Source organism: Penicillium expansum, assembly GCF_000769745.1.
Source record: "Penicillium expansum strain MD-8 chromosome Unknown contig116, whole genome shotgun sequence".
Lineage (NCBI taxonomy): Eukaryota > Fungi > Ascomycota > Eurotiomycetes > Eurotiales > Aspergillaceae > Penicillium > Penicillium expansum.
Window position 1 is genome coordinate 1,058 of NW_015971488.1, and position 15,861 is coordinate 16,918.

The 15,861-nt window shown below is 45.0% G+C and overlaps 3 protein-coding genes across 3 annotated transcripts; 1 reads left to right on the top strand and 2 right to left on the bottom strand.

Annotated features, from left to right (window-relative positions):
- Positions 1–1,163: 1,163 nt before the first annotated feature.
- PEX2_037830 (MFS transporter) lies at positions 1,164–3,050 on the bottom strand (the record flags this gene model as incomplete). The annotated part of the gene is made up of 8 exons (XM_016741058.1): positions 1,164–1,239; positions 1,299–1,371; positions 1,435–1,568; positions 1,623–1,669; positions 1,724–2,270; positions 2,327–2,604; positions 2,658–2,802; positions 2,875–3,050. 8 exons carry the CDS (start codon positions 3,048–3,050, stop codon positions 1,164–1,166), a joined length of 1,476 nt encoding a protein of 491 aa, XP_016593684.1.
- A 1,883-nt stretch (positions 3,051–4,933) lies between these two features.
- PEX2_037840 (uncharacterized protein) lies at positions 4,934–6,426 on the top strand (the record flags this gene model as incomplete). The annotated part of the gene is made up of 4 exons (XM_016741059.1): positions 4,934–4,950; positions 5,009–5,051; positions 5,105–6,222; positions 6,285–6,426. The coding sequence occupies 4 exons, from the start codon at positions 4,934–4,936 to the stop codon at positions 6,424–6,426; spliced, it is 1,320 nt and encodes a 439-aa protein (XP_016593685.1).
- A 3,537-nt stretch (positions 6,427–9,963) lies between these two features.
- Positions 9,964–12,631, bottom strand: PEX2_037850 (flavin monoamine oxidase family protein; the record flags this gene model as incomplete). The annotated part of the gene is made up of 12 exons (XM_016741060.1): positions 9,964–10,031; positions 10,094–10,144; positions 10,200–10,242; positions 10,302–10,691; positions 10,741–10,799; positions 10,851–11,063; positions 11,115–11,164; positions 11,225–11,366; positions 11,425–11,864; positions 11,913–11,977; positions 12,034–12,077; positions 12,130–12,631. 12 exons carry the CDS (start codon positions 12,629–12,631, stop codon positions 9,964–9,966), a joined length of 2,067 nt encoding a protein of 688 aa, XP_016593686.1.
- Between the last annotated feature and the right edge of the window lie 3,230 nt (positions 12,632–15,861).

Below are 15,861 nucleotides of genomic sequence, written 5' to 3' on the forward strand. Positions count from 1 at the left end.
TGGTGAGAAGATCTATCGGTGCCAGGTCCAAAAGTTGGACTAGCTCGCTTATCAATAAAACACCCACTTGCAAGGGTCGTGACGTGGTGGTTTGCGACATATCTTCAGCTGTGACTAAAAAAGATAACTCGTCCGTTATTCAGAAATTTCATAGTAAATTATATACTGAACTTGTCAGATAGCTGACAGTTCCAGCCCCAGGTACGTGGCCCGCTTAATTTTGCGAACTCCTTACGGCCGAGACATCAGCTCATCGGATAATAGAATCACTCTAGGACCTTTAGTACTAGCGAGCAGGGCCGTTACGGCCGCATGAGTTGATAGTATAATAACTTTTGGCTGCGTTTATAGAAAGAGTCAAGCAGAATCTGGGTCTGCCGATTTACCGTATCCCTGGAGAATTATCGACAACCTTCTTTCGCTAACTAATATTCATGGTTTGATCCCTTATAGTTCTCTTATCTCGCATGTAAACATGGGCACGTGCAGTAATTTGAAATAGCCAGCTCCTAATATAGCTGCTATCGCCCGGTCATCTTCTCAAATGATCAGAATATGCAGATAAATACTGAAAATGCCTGCATTTTTAGCTCTTTTTAATCCTTTCTTGGAACCGAAACCTACGTATTCAGTCCAAGTGTGTCCCTCACTCAGATCTTCAGCAATATGCAAACCTCGACAGTATTTCATGACAAAGACATTCAGCCATTTCCTGGGGATGTGTTGACAAGACTGATGTTCCGATGCCTGAAACCAGAGTGAACGTCGAACTTGCAGGCCTGCTGGAAGAAATTGGGATTTATCACCCTCTCACAACTGTACACCTTGGCCAGGGTAATACCAACAATAAATTCGACAACCGTCTTCCGGAGAAGGGAAAATCTCACCGCACGTCAGTGGAGCAACGCTGATGAACTATCTGAGGTTATTAATCCGCTAATCTGGAATTGGTAGTGTCCTGTCTGGGAGTAGGTTATATCGCCATTCTATCTGGGTCTACTCCTACCGTACGTCAAGTATTGTTCTGCTTTAGTATGTTTGAAAGCCAATCTTGATATTATTATGTGCTCCATAGTTCCGAAAGCTAACATACAAGGGAATCGTACAATTCTTCCATAAAGGGGACAATATGCGGTACCGAGGAACGGATTGACAAATTCGTTCTAGAGTAGCGGCTGATTTACGGCCGCGAACCGGCTTTTGGCCCGAATTCGAGGTCCAAACCGGTAGAAGATATAACTATTTCACAGTTAGCAAGATAATGGTTGTTGCTCCCACTACACGCATGAATCACTCACGGCAATGGAAGCATAGCGACCGTCAAAAAGGCAAGTAAAGATGTGGCCCACTGGTATCCAAGGGCCTCGTACACTGTAAAAGAGAGACTATCAGCAACATGATAAACTTCTCTTTCTAAGGAAAGAGGAAACCTACTTTGGATACCAAAGAGAGGGAACGCAGCGGCAAAACTGCTTCGAAGGAAAGCATTGGCCGCTAATGCACTTGCTGCATACAATGGATACGCATCGACGAGAAAGGTGATCACGCCTTGGAAGACGAGAAAGACGCTAAATCTACCATAAGTATAGGACGTGGCATTAAATTGGGAGATGAACACGTACCCGAGACCGAAAAAGACACTTCCAATAATTGGCATAATCCAATGAACCTGCATATTGAGCTTAGTAAAATATCTTGACGGAAATGCAAAATTTGTACTCACGGATGCTGTGCTGCTCCAGCCAAACCAAAAGAGGCCAATCGTTATAAGAGGAGCTCCAAGAATTGCGGGCGGAAGCCGGTACTCGGGAATTATCTCCTTTCCATCCGGTGAGTGTTTTTGAACCAATCTCTGCAAATTCCATCCCCAGAGAGGATTGAGGAAGACGCCAAGAAACGTGCCAACTAGTTGACCGAGGAAAGTCAACCCGATTTGCCATAGGTTGAAACCGTACAGGTTGGAAAACACCAATGGGAAGGCACCAAAGAAGAGGTATAAGGTTCCGATGATGACCGCAGTGTAGAGGCAAAGACACAGACACATTGGTTCCAATAGCAGTAATAGAAAAGGACGGTACATGGACCTCAAAAAGACCTTCTGCATTGATAGCGCCCCAGGCTGCACAGGTGTACCACTTTTATCTGAGGCGGCTTGCAAACGGAGTGCCTTTTTGCGTAGGAGTACTGGAGCGTAAGTTTCCTTCATAAAGAGGAGCATGACAACCCAAAGTGAGGCGCTCCAGATGATGATGACATAAAACGACCAGCGCCTAACCATTGATAAGTCTTATGTCAGAAGGCATTGGTAGCGGGTCACTTTGCTTACCAAGACGTGAATGAGTTAATGAATCCTCCAATGAGTGGTCCGAGGACTGGACCGGCAAAAGGTGTTGCGGTGTATATCATCATTGGAAGCTGCAATGTTTCACGGGTGAACAGGTCGCCGATGGTTCCTCCAGCCACGCTTTGGAAGGCAGCACTTGTCAGGCCACCGAGCATTCGGCCAGCGAGCAGAGTTCCGAAGTTATTAGCCGCTGCACATGGAATAAGCCATATAGTGAACAGAGCTAGGGAAGCAATGTATATAGGTCGTCGTCCATAAAACTGGTAGATCTCAGTCTCCATTTAACAAGACAATGGTGAGAATAGTGGATTACCTCAGAGATCGGCGCAACAAACATGGGCCCAACGCCCATGCCAAAGATGAACAAGGATAGTCCTACAGTGGCGACTAGCTCTGAAATATGGAACTGGGCTGTGATCTGTCCATAGATGGACGAGTACAATGCAGAGGTACATGTCCTATGAGGTCGAAACTCGTTAATCTTGGCAATTCCTGACAATGCTGGACGTCACCCGGGGCTGAAAGCTTACACACAGAGCGAACTGAAGGAAACAGTAAAGACCATAACCCATTTTCGCCAAAGGGCAAAGTTTTTAGGGTTTTTTGGATCATCTGGACCATCCCAGTCGGCAGTGATCACTACCGACGGATTATTGACACCGCCAACTGTCTTGTCGCTTGACGAGTTCGAGGCAGACAACGACATCGCAGATCCAAGACACGTTTATTGAACCGACACGTATTATTTTCGTACTCCATCGAGACTACACATTGATATATATCTAGAAACGTATATTTTGGACTGATGGATAAGTCGGCCCAGAGTCTGTCCTATTGAAAAAATTATTGTTGACATGAATAAGCCCAAAGGACTCAGGCTACTTGTCTTTCCGCTTCCGCCTCCCTGCACTGTGGAAGCAGCTGGGCAACAAAGGGGGAAATGGCCAGATGACAAATTATGGAAGCGGAAGCGGAACTGAAAAGGGAGAACAGAAATGACGTATTTTGGAGCGGAAGCGGAAACGAAAAGGGAAAACTAAAATATTGGCCATGATTATCAAACCAGCTCTTGTTCCCCTTCCGTTCTGAACCGTCCACAGCAGATCAAGGTGTTATGATGGGGCACAGATGATCTTCAAGCCAGTGAAGAGTGGACCCGTGAACGGCCAATCTCTGTGGGCGGGTAGTTTCCTGGAATTGCACATGGCATTCCAAAGCAAAGTTCTGAAAAGTTTACCGCCGTATAGGCTTATTATTCCTTGAGAATTTTGCTTATAATTGCTACTATAAATTTCACTTGGCTGGAATGCGGCCCGACTGCCGATTACCTGTTTCCTTGAACCTCCAGAATAACCGTAATCGTGCACGGTTCATGAAGGTCCAAGCATTGAAGAGAAAGCAGACAAGAAAAAACTGCCCCTGCCTACTAAGGAAATAGCTTCCCCATAACAACAAGAGCAAGAGGCTGGGATATCCCTAGGTAAAATTTACCCCACGAAAAAAAAGACCTGATGCTTGGGTTTTCAGCCACCACAGTAGCCAAACATCTTTTCCTACGACATAATTAGTATCAATCAACCCCTAGCCGCTAGATTATTATCGCGAAGGAAACCGCGAATCAAGGAGGGATACGAGAAAGGCGCTCTAGAACTCATTGTTCGAGACAACGGTAGCCACAAAATTTGCAGGTGACTGAGAGCTGGTACTTGGAATTTCGGAAATTTTACGGCCGTACGGCGGGCATTCTCTTTTGCCTATATTTTTTTTTCTTCCTCGCCTAATGCCAAATTTTTACAAAAGAGAAGTCAAAAGAGATATAACCACAAGCTCTTATGCCTATTGATTTCTAGAGAGCAACATACTGTTCACAAAGTGGACCCTGAACAGGAGACTGACCATTATGAGTTGGCGGGAGCCATGTGCTGATTATGCCGGTACACCTATCCTTATACTCCAGACCTTTCGTACCATATCGCACGCTTCTTCCAGCCATCCGTGAACTCTCCAAGCGACTAAGTGGGGCGGCACGAGAGGCTGCAAACTTCTAAGACAGGTGGTATCAACGCTAAATACCCTGTTATCTCCAAGTAATTAAAGCGGAGTGCGCCGACTCCGTCGAGACCTCTCGGTCCCAAGTGGTCGGTGGTTAAGGGAACTTTTCAGATGGCAACACAGCGGCCCACAGCCGCGGGACACTGCGCTCATATACGCATGGCAATGCTTCTTGGGCAATGACTAGCCGACCGGTGCCTTTTCAAAGGTGGACAAGTGTTTTGTTAACAGAGGCCCCTGGGAATTAGAACAAACTAATAGATAGTCTAGTTATCCCGAGGGCACCAGAACAGCCACCAAAGCACAAGCCCAGAAAAATTTCAGCGTCATAGCGTCAGCAAGACCGGGCACAGCGTCTCAACTGACGCCAAACCCTTCGGCTTACGGTACGCTCAGGGGGTACCTTACCTTCAGGCTCTCTCACCTGAAGGGATAATATAAATACTTTCAATCCTCAGTGGAATTCGAATATGCACTGAAGTGAGGTCCACAGGTAAAAAAAGAAAAACTCCAATCCAATACAAATATAAGAGCAATATGGCATTGAACTTCTTGTGAGTGACGTTCACGCTTGCAGCCACAATGACATGGTATAGAACTGATCTTCAATAGGGCCCGACCCTTCAAGTTGAGATGGACACCAGAAGATACAAACGTGCGTAGTGCTTTTCACCAAAAACTGAATCAAGATATTGACCGCCACAATAGGACGCAGGCTGGAAGAATAGCTGTCACTCCTCAACGGACGACCCGTCATTATGGATAGAGGAAGTCGGGCCTATGTTAATGGGCATGCTGGTTATGGCTGGCTACTCTTGCTACTCGGCGTCGGTTCACACGAAATTCTTTCACGAGTCAGTGGCACGATCTTTGGGTCCTCATCCCAGAGGGCGTGGGCCCCTTGGCGACTGGGAGAGCTTCATGACGGATGACCATACGCCGGTCGAGCTAAGCTGGTGTTGGTCCACATTGCCAGCAAACCCTACGGTCCGGTACTCGGTTGAACCAATTGGCTTATTTGCTGGACAGGAAGACGATCCCATCAACGCTGCTGCCAGTCTGCGCCTACTTGGAGATACTCTCCCCTTAGCCTCGAACTTGCATCTATACCTGCATCACCATTTCGAAAACTTGCTTTTGTGGAGAGACGGGCCAGTTAAAAGTAATAACCAGGACTCGTTTCCGCCCCAATCACAAAGCTTCATGGCCTTCGACTTGCTGGAAACATCAATTGTTGTCAAGCAATACTACTTGCCCGGATGGAGAGCACTGTCAGAAGGTAAAACGAATCTTGCTATTATCAAATGTGCAGTGCAAAAGCTTCCTGCACCTGTTAACGCTTTGATGGACTCCATGGATATGTTCAACGAGTTTTTCGGCTCATTTCGAGAGTGTTCACAACCAGTCGTCGAAATCGTAGCCATCGATTGCGTCGATCCGTCCCAGTCTCGTTTGAAAATTTATGTTCGATCACATCGCACCACTCTGAAGAGTGTAGTTGATATGTTAAGTCTAGGTGGGAGAGCCCCCAAAACCCAGGACGAGGAAGACTCTTTACGGGAGCTTTGGTGCTCGGTGTTTGGTTTGAATCCTGATGAGCATCACGAACACCAGCCCCTCAGTAAAAGGGAGCATCGTACAGGCGGCATTCTTTATTACTTCAAGTTTAAACGGGGTACAAAAGCTCCCAAGTCGAAGGTATATCTGCCCGTTCGACATTACGCGCAAAGCGATGAGCAGATTTCTCGAGGACTTTCCGACTATCTCGCCCGTCGTAGCAAGACGCTGGCCACAGGATCTTATTATGACGGAGTCAAAAGATTATGGTGAGTTTTGCGGCCAGGAAGTTTACTTCTGGAATCCAACCGGCTCATGAATTGTCCAACAGCACGCACCGGGACCTGACCGAAGGTTTAGGATTCCACACCTATATAAGCTGGGCTTCTGATAAGGACCAATGGAACGTGACTGCTTACTTCAATCCAGAGATTTACCATCAATCTCGGTTCGAGAGTCTCCCAATTGACTAAGAGGAACCGATTAAGCACTGCTGTTCATTATTGCCACTAGGGGCTCCGCTACTTTGTGCCTAGGTGACATAGGAGGTGTTCATAAAATGTGGCGATATTGGAAATTGGGATCCATTCAACTTGAGAATACGAAACGAAAAATTCTGCCTTCTTAGCTTTCTATTACGTTGGAGTTTCGACAATTCCTTACCCAACAGGGTGAAATCATGCTTCAGTTAAGAGAATGTGAGACACAGAGAGAAACATCGGCGATAAATCTGGGTTACCAGAAGCCGCTGGAGAAAAAATAAAGATGAGTTGAGGAGCAAGAAATATACAACCGGATTTGACTTGATCATAATTGAACGGTCCACTGGCTCGTAAACTAATAGCCTCTTAACTGTGTATTCCTTGCTTCATTTGGATTCCAGTAGCTTAAAACTGTCTCACCAGACCTGCACATAAAATAAGTTCCCGTTCGCATCATGGAGACAATCTAATTTTCTTCCTGTCCGATTGTTGAAAGTCTACAGGTCATTTTTCCTCCGAAGCGACATCTGATTAGCAAAAATTCAGATATATCTAATATACTGACTATGAAGACCTTGGCTGCACCTGAAAATGAAGGTCCATGAAATTGGGCCAGCGAAGCACTTGCGCTCATGGCAGAGTTTATTGCCTATTTAAGTGGTATAGTGCGGAAGCAGTGCAGCGTTCTTGCCGGTGGGTCTATAGTGAGGAAGAGACCATGGGGGAGGAAGGATGGCCAGATGTACTACCATGCAAGGAGGACGCTTTATAGAACCACAACAAGAAAGCTTACCGTGTTTCCCCTATTACATTGGCTAAATTTGGCGGCTCTAGCGCTCTGAAACTGAATGGCAAATATTCAGTAGATGCCTTCTACAGGAACTATGATTCAGTAAATATGAAGCTATCGCGACAATTCTGCCCCTTTATCCACACCGTTCTGGATACAGAACTGTACCCATTTATGAATTTGGTTTCCATAGTAAAAATGCATGTTTCTTTTGCTATGCAAACTATCAGTTCTGGACAAATTCGTCGGTATACAGCCTCCTCTATATTAATCCCCCATGTCCTCCATAGCCTTGTTCTGCGCACGTGGACCAGTGATAGCATTTTAAGCTTAGGCTTGGGCTTAGGGTTCGGCTTTGCAATAGACGACTTAAGAGGCTTTCTCGCCTACCCCGTAGTTGTCGCTCCCGTATACGACTCCTACGCCCCCCTTGTGTCAGCTGGATGGCGTGTTTGAATGCGCTGTATAGTTCTGTCCAATTGTATCAGGGGCGATGAAGGCTGTGTCGACTGCTGGGTTGCGGCCACTTGAATAACCTGTTTCGCTGTTGACGAGGATACGATCGGTATGGCTTGCGGTGATCTTGGCCAATATAAATTAGATAACCGCCCGGTCTACCGCGGAGGCGTACAGATGAAGATTCTGTACGAAAAGGTGTGGATTTGTAGGCTGTGCATCCGAGGTTGTATAATTGCAATTAAGGGTAGAATTGGTCGAGACAGAAGGGGCCTTGATAATCCTCAAGGCGTTGTACAACCATATGATACATTGATCGCCAGCGGTATTCCTTGAATTGCAATAACATTGAGGGATGAATGCCTTGCCTTCCGCCGGCGGGAGGAAGATATCATTTATTACTTCCATATAGCTGATCACCTTAAACGACACACGCTTAATTAATGGCTCGTATGACGTATGGAGCTTCCTAGTTGGCCTTTTGATACGTTCGCTGCCGATTTCTGGCTTTATTGTTAGCGCAGTGGCGGTCGATCGCAAGCTTGAAGGTATCCAGGGCGGCAAGGATTCGTTTGTAGAGACATGGAGATTTTTCTCCGACAGCCAATGTGTAGCCTCTGTACTTGAGGTCGCCGCCTCGCCGTCATAGAGATACTAGTTAGTATAGAAGCGATGGAAGTTCTCCTGGCAGCTATAAAACCATTCCTTCTGGATATAGGCAACAAGGTCAGCAAAGATAGGCTCCCGGTATCGAGTCTGAAATAATGCCCATGCGGCGTCAAAGTCAGCCTGGGATCATGCGTAGCTAAAATGGTTCCATCTCTTCTTTATCTTAATCCAGCCCTCTTCCTAGATGGCCAGTAAGTCCTCCTCGGCTGCTTCTCGCTGAGTTCAGGCGCCGGCAACGTAATCCACCAACCCCAGTAAGCCTTTCTTCGCGTGCGAGGTTGATCTGTGTCTGGCGAAGGGGAAGGCCTTCCTTATCAGATACATATTGATATGCCAGATGAAGATGATGGTACTAGTGTCTGGAGACATCATATGAACTGCATTATTGAGACCATGTTCTTTGTCGGTGAGGATCGTACGCGGGGAGTCGATGTCTATCACAGGTATGCCGTCGTCGACTTCCTCGTGGAGACTACTGTACACTCCGCCAAGGAAATCTAATACAATTGTATGTTAAAAGGGGATTGCTCGATGGCAGTCTGGCATAGCAGACAGGCGATATCATGGGAGAAGTAACACCACAAGACACTCCCGGCCCACGCGAGTAGCAATTGAAAGCGTCGATCGCATTCGCCTGCTCCTAATCCATAGAGAAAGAACCCGACATGAAAGTGGAGAGTAGATGGTAGACTACTAAACTGCCTGAGATCTCACAATGAAAAAGAAGCACGTGCACTGCGAAGAAATTAATGCGGCCTGAGGCCCATGATGTCATGATGTCGCCGGTTTCACCACTGCAGTATGAGACACCAATTTATTGGCAAGAAAAGCCCAGCCAACATAGACCGGGGCTCCTTTTGCCAACGATACAAAGCAAAGGTAGCTCGTATCGTATAGTTACCATCCATGGATCATACGCAGGGATGACGCTTTAGCATTCCAATTATGTATGCAGTATAGAATTACGATGTGTCTGTCATCAACAAGCTCCGTCCGAGAAAACCATTGGCTGTGCCTTGGTAGCTTCATCAATAACACGGCCGTTCAGGAGCCCTGGTTGAATAGAAGCTGCCGCGGTCTAACAGGTAAACTAGTGTGGTCGAGCGGATGGGGCCTCTTTCTCGGATTTGGACCAAGTTTAAACCAACAAAACAAGGCCAGACCACGCTTGATGTGGAGGAACATGGCTATGCTTAACGATTAATACGATATATCTTTTGCCGCGAGAATCTGCGGGTCGAGGTGACTCCACCTGATCCGGTTTTGCAATATATGTGATCGTGCTTAGTCAATAAACAATTAATATTAACCTAAAGGTAACAAACTCAAAGAAATGTCAAATAAGAGACGAAAACAGTAGAGAGCTGTGAATAGACTGAATCACTCTGTATAGAGATAGTGAGTCACATGTGGTGTGCATAATATATGTCGAACTCGACATTATAGGAACTGCGCCTATCCAAAGTGTTCGATTCGGATTCTCGTATCCGAGAAAGAATAACTGACTAATACGAAATTCACTCTCTTCCTTACCCTTTTAGCGCTTACTTACCTCTTTGGGAGGGTTGAATCAGCGCCTGAGCTTTTCAGGTGTTGTAGGGGGGTCGTGGCCACTAAACAGTAACCCATCTACCCATCCACGTCGTGGTAATTTCCTTTGCTTCATCGACTAATCCAAGTTCTACCATAAAAGGTCAAGTCAGTTAATCCTCAAAGCGATGCGATATTTTGAGATGATCCTACCTAGCAGAAGCTGTACTGTTCCACGAACGGAGGATTCCAAAGCGGAGGCAACTGTAAGCAAAAGTCAGCTCGTGCTGAAAAGAAAAGGGCTGTGGGTTGACCGTACTCCATGAGTGGGTGTACGATGTGTGTTCTCCAATAAAAATCATCTGTCAAAGTTCAGCAATCACGACTCGCACTTCGAAACTCCTAGGCGAGGGTAACACACATTGTTCTCCGTGTTGAAGTAAGATGGAATATACAGCTCGTGCTGACCCACACTTGGAAAAGCCCAAGAGCCGCCCGCATTGGACTCTTCCTCCAACCAACACAGACGACTGAAGTTTCCAGTGTATTCTCCGTACACAATATCTCCATGTAACTGGGCAAAAGCATCCAGGACGTACTGAGCATGCTCCTTTTCGGGCGTGGAAACCCAGCGGTAGCCATAGTCGTCTTGGTTATAACTGGCGAGAATAACCGCAGGGCCTGTACTATTCACGTTGAAGCTAGGATAGCAGACATTTCCAATACCGGGAATGTCGGTTTTGGTGTTGCAGCTACCAAAGATCGGCTGTTCCAAATGCTCCCAAAATCGTGACTTGAATTCCAGCGCCACCTGTCACGTTTTATTAGTACTGTGCTCCATGCGAGGTCAATAAACTTACTTTGCAGGCAGATTGATAGCCGAGTTGAGCAATTGCGTCGGTGAGGATTGTAGAGAACTCTGATAAAGTGAGATCAGTTCTGAAATTGGAACCCCGCGAGCTATCCATACCTGGAAGTTCCCATTTACGAACAACGGTAAAGGGTACGGCGACAAAGGCATAGTCATAACTGGTATTCTGGAACTGACGGTCGGTGTAATGGTTCTTCCAAGAAACTTGCACCTTCTTCTCATGTTCGAGAAATTCGACCTTCTGGATCTTCCTGCGGTATCTGAGATCATCCTTGACGAGCGGCTTGAAGGCGTTTGGCAGTCGACTCATGCCTTGGAAGTATCAGTTGCCCATTATTGATGACTTGGTAACAAAGAACTAACCTTTGTCAATTGTTTTCCATTCCTTAGAAGAGAAAAACAAGTTATCGTACCTGTGGGTACCGGATATGAGTAAAATACTCCACAATCTCGTAAGGCTACTGAACACTCACAGGCTTACCCAGAACGGGGCAGAAGCAGAAGCAGAGGCAAGTCCTCCAGCCAAACCGGTGGTGTTTAGATCAAAGCCCAATACATTATGAAGGTAGCTCCCCTGAGCCCAATTGTCTCCGCCTCTGCCATTGAGACCGACGTCTTTATAATACAATTAGTAAACCAGATTCATCAAGAGTAATAGGGCCATATACCATACCCATAAATTTCTTGTGTGCTTCGTAGAGGTTGCTGGCAATTAGGTTCATCATCGAAGGATCGTACATGATTTTGCCTAACTGTCCCATCAACTTGTCTAACTCGGGGGTGTGAAGGGACGCAGCACCGAGAGAGCTATTATTCGCAACATCACCAATGGTCGGAATTGAGCCGTCTGCGTTTCTTTTGTTCTCAATGAAGGAAAGGGCATTATTGCTGTCCTGGATGAAGGGGATCCAGTCAACGGCAAGTGATTCGTCGTGTTTGTTCAACTCATTTAAGGCGTCTGCTAGTTGAAACACAATTTGATGGCTAGTAAAATTCAACGTCAGAGTCTCGTTGCCTATTGGAAATGTTGCGGTGATAGGAATTCGCATGGCTCCCATCTCTTGGTATTGGTATTTTGAGTCGGGCAAGTCGAAGTATTCAGTCCAAATGCGACTTTCTATTGTCAGCCTTGATACAACACATACTGAGAGAAAGACTTACCCTCCAACTCGGTCGGTGGACTCGGAGATCTCAAGGTTTGTAAAGCCAACGCTGTTGAGGAGAAACTTTAAAAAAAATGAGCATCACCAATTGAGTAATCCAAGTAGGTGAGGTGACATACATAGGTCATCAACCCCGATATTCCAGCCCCGAGAATGCCGATAGCTGATTGAAATCATTAAGAATGCATAATCCGAGTGATTTTGGTTATACACACCTTTGCCTTTTGCCTTCGCCACATCAACGGTCCCAATTTCTTGGTTCTTGAGAAGGGAAACCCCATTGAACCATGGGCCCTCTGCATCGATACCAGAGCCATTTGTCATTAAAATGCGCTCCCTCTTGGTCAACTTGGGTCGCAGGATTCCTTCCAAAGCCAGTGGCTCACTCTGCCCGATCAGGATCTTGTTCTTCTCCCACGCCATAATGCATCCTCCGGAGGAGACATCATCGGGGACGACCCAAACCAATCGAGTATCTTCGCTAGATTTCACGCCTCCGGAACCATGTGCAATGGTCAACTGAGAGCTAGAGAAACTACGGCTACCACAATTGCCGTAAGTGAAGACATGTTCCTTGAAAGCCGAATCAGGGTACTTGAGGTGGATATTGATAATCTTCGAAGCCGTCGTATCCCTCACAGAAATGTCAATATCCTGAGGCACGGCGGCTGCGAGTGCCACGGGAAGAAAACCGGTCATCAGCAGGGCCCAGTTCATCTTGAGATTCGCACTGGATATGGGTACAGTTGGCCTTTCGTACAATCATTACCATTTATCTTATTTTATACCTAATTCGTGGGCGCCTCCTTTCCAACATAAATCGGTTGCTGGTGGATCCCAGCAACGACTATTTACGGCCGTAACCGCAGCCGGAGTCTGCCTTGAAAGCAGGATAATCACAATCTCTCCTATTCTTGTTATTAACCCCATTCGGCATGTCTTCGCTATTTCCGTGGCAAAATTGCTGCTGTTCAACCTTTTGCTGAAAAATATCTATGGGTATTTCCATATCATTGAAGGTGGCGTTTTCTCGGAAATCAATTTTCAAGGTAGTCCATAGCGCGTAGCACTAATTAGGCTGTTTTGAATAGTTGTGCAGCTTTACTTTCGGTATCAACGACGCCTTTAAGGCAGTGAGAGGCTTGATTGCTGGAAAACAGATGGATGTCTGCGTAAGATTTCCTTTTATCGATGACAAACGGACGTATCAGGGGAAGAAGTCTATCATCCTGTCATTGATGTATGTGTCGAAAGCTATGTTACAATACATGACTGGGAACCCGAGTATTCAACACCTCGGAAAATACATGGACCGCTATGATAGTGGGCCCCATACAAATTGCATATTAAGCTTAGTCAGTTATGCCCCAGCAAATTGTCAAATAGGGGATTCTTGTCATTTTAGTTAGTTAGAGTCATACACATCTGTCATTTTGAAACATACATTGCTGTACCGGTGATTTCCGACAGTATGCTTTACTGGTCTTAGTCATTGTGGGGCACGTCTTGGGTCAGGTGCCGATAAATAAATTGGAGCCGTAGTTGATAAGCTAGCGCTGGATATACCACTCTACCGGCCTTAGGGTGAGAAGTGTTGAAATATGAGGCCATTTGCCGTACGGGCAATGCCTCAATTTACGAGGTTCATGCAACCATCACCTGATAGGGCTTTTGTGGAGATTTACCCACTGCAAAAACATGGGAAATCTCCATTAGACCCTCGTCTATTGTACTTTTACTAGTATAAATAGCAGTAAAGATACTTCCTTCATGGGAGTAGACTTAAACAACCTCATTCTATGCCATACAGCTTTCACATATCTATCAGTTTTACATCGTAACTTCAACAAGAAGATCCTTGGGGTTTAATCAAACACAGCCCTATAAGGTCCATTCTGAGCTCATTCATAAAGTATCGATGATTTCGCTTGGCAGAATCCATTACCATGTTGGCAAGAAAAGCTCCATCTATGGCACCGCCGAGTGCTTTGAGTCTTCCATGACCAACAGGATGTCCGACAAAAGCAGCCCCTTGAACAAGCGATGAGGAAAAGTTTTATCAAATGTAGCGATGGTTTGTACGTACTCCCGTCCCACCAACAAGCATCTCAAGTATCTACTGGATAGGTGGAATGTCTTTTACCGTAATCGTAACCCAATTTGGCCGATCGAAGGAGGAAGGGTAGATCCACGCGCCGCGAGTAGCAAGTGTGCCATTTCTCGTACGGTAGAAGGCCGAGGTGCTGCTACACGAGAATCCATTGAGAGAATCCATGTAAATTATAAGGGGTTCTAGTTTTTACAGGATAGAACCTGTCAACTTAGGGTAAGATGAGGGATTGTCTCAGAACAATGGTATTGGAGAGAATACGAAGGCTTATTCTTGGGGAGCTCTCAGATTCCCCTGGATCGGACTATAACACGAGGCGTAAGAGGAGCGGTCAATCAATACTGACGTGTCTACGTAAGGGCGCTGGCGATTCACCGACAGTTCCTTACGAACATGTACAGGAGACAGCTACTCCGTGACACTCCATTTCCGAAGCAATTGCTCTTCAGATTCGTTCAATTTATGTGAACTTGCGGGAAGTAGCGCGTGTTCTGTACATCCAGTAAGACGGTTGCATAGAGTTGAACGCGGTATTTCAAAGGTCCTAGCACCGAGAGCAATAGAGCTTATTTCTTGTTTCCTAGTACCCTGAATAGCTAATTAAATCTTACCCCCTTGCTCTGTACGTTTTTAACAATATTGAGTACGAATTGGTGGCATAGTGGGTGGCTAAAGAAGAGGGAGGTCTATGTAAACTTGTTGATGTCTACGATGGTAGACGATGGTGTACAATATGTAAATTGTTATAGAGTTACTATACAAACTAGGAAAGATGACTGACTATATAGTCAGTAACTATGGGATGGCGAGCCTGTGGCATCTGAGAGATAACAAACACCCCCCACGATCAATGCCACATGAATCGTTTAAAAAGAATCCCCCTATAGTCCTTTCCTATATGAAAAATAAAGCTATTCAGCTTCCAAAAAACCTTTCTTTAGGTGTTAGGACGTAGTCCCAATTGATCAATGAATCGCTAGAACGCTGTTGCTCCTAAAGGCTTCGTAAAACTATTAGCGGCTTATTCCTATATAGGAATGTATTTAAGCGTCACCGAGCCTAACGAGACTTCCTATCGTAGGAAATAGTATTATACAGTAATATACTTAGTTCTTATATAGTATTCCGGGTTCTTAGCGAGTATAATAGTACTAGTATTATCGGTATAGATAATAACTAGCTTTCGTAATAAGCTATAATCTTATATCCTTAATTTATTAAGTAGTAAGATTAACTAGCGCGCTTCCTATATAGCTAATACCTATATAATATACTCGGACTTAGTTAATAAGAGAGTAATATAAGCTTATTTCTTTAATACCTAGGAAATAGGCCTACTAGTAAGGTAAAAGATAAAGCTGGAAGTAGAGATCCTATTAGTAGAGTAAGGATTAATATAGTTAGTATTATAGTAACTATATAGAGTAGATTAGTGATTACTTTTAAACTAGATATAGTGATTAATTATACCTAAAAGGTAGTAGAATAGATATTTAAGAGCCTATTTATACTACTAGCTAAGATTTCTAGTATACTTAGTAAGCTAGATAGCGGTATAGGAGATATTACTATAGGTACTAACTATTAACTAAATGATTTTACTAACTTATTCCTAATATAGCTTATATTTAGTAAGTATAGCTTATTCTGTTATAGGAATAAGCGGTTCTTTCTTATTAAAAGGAGTTAAAACCGGCTTACTATATTATATACTATATTAGTAGAGTATTATAGTAATAAACTTCTTTTACAAGAGTCTAATTAAGGATCCTTTCTAGATAACCTTAATACTTAGGTATTTAGTAACTAGGCCTTTATTAGTAAGGTTAAAATACTT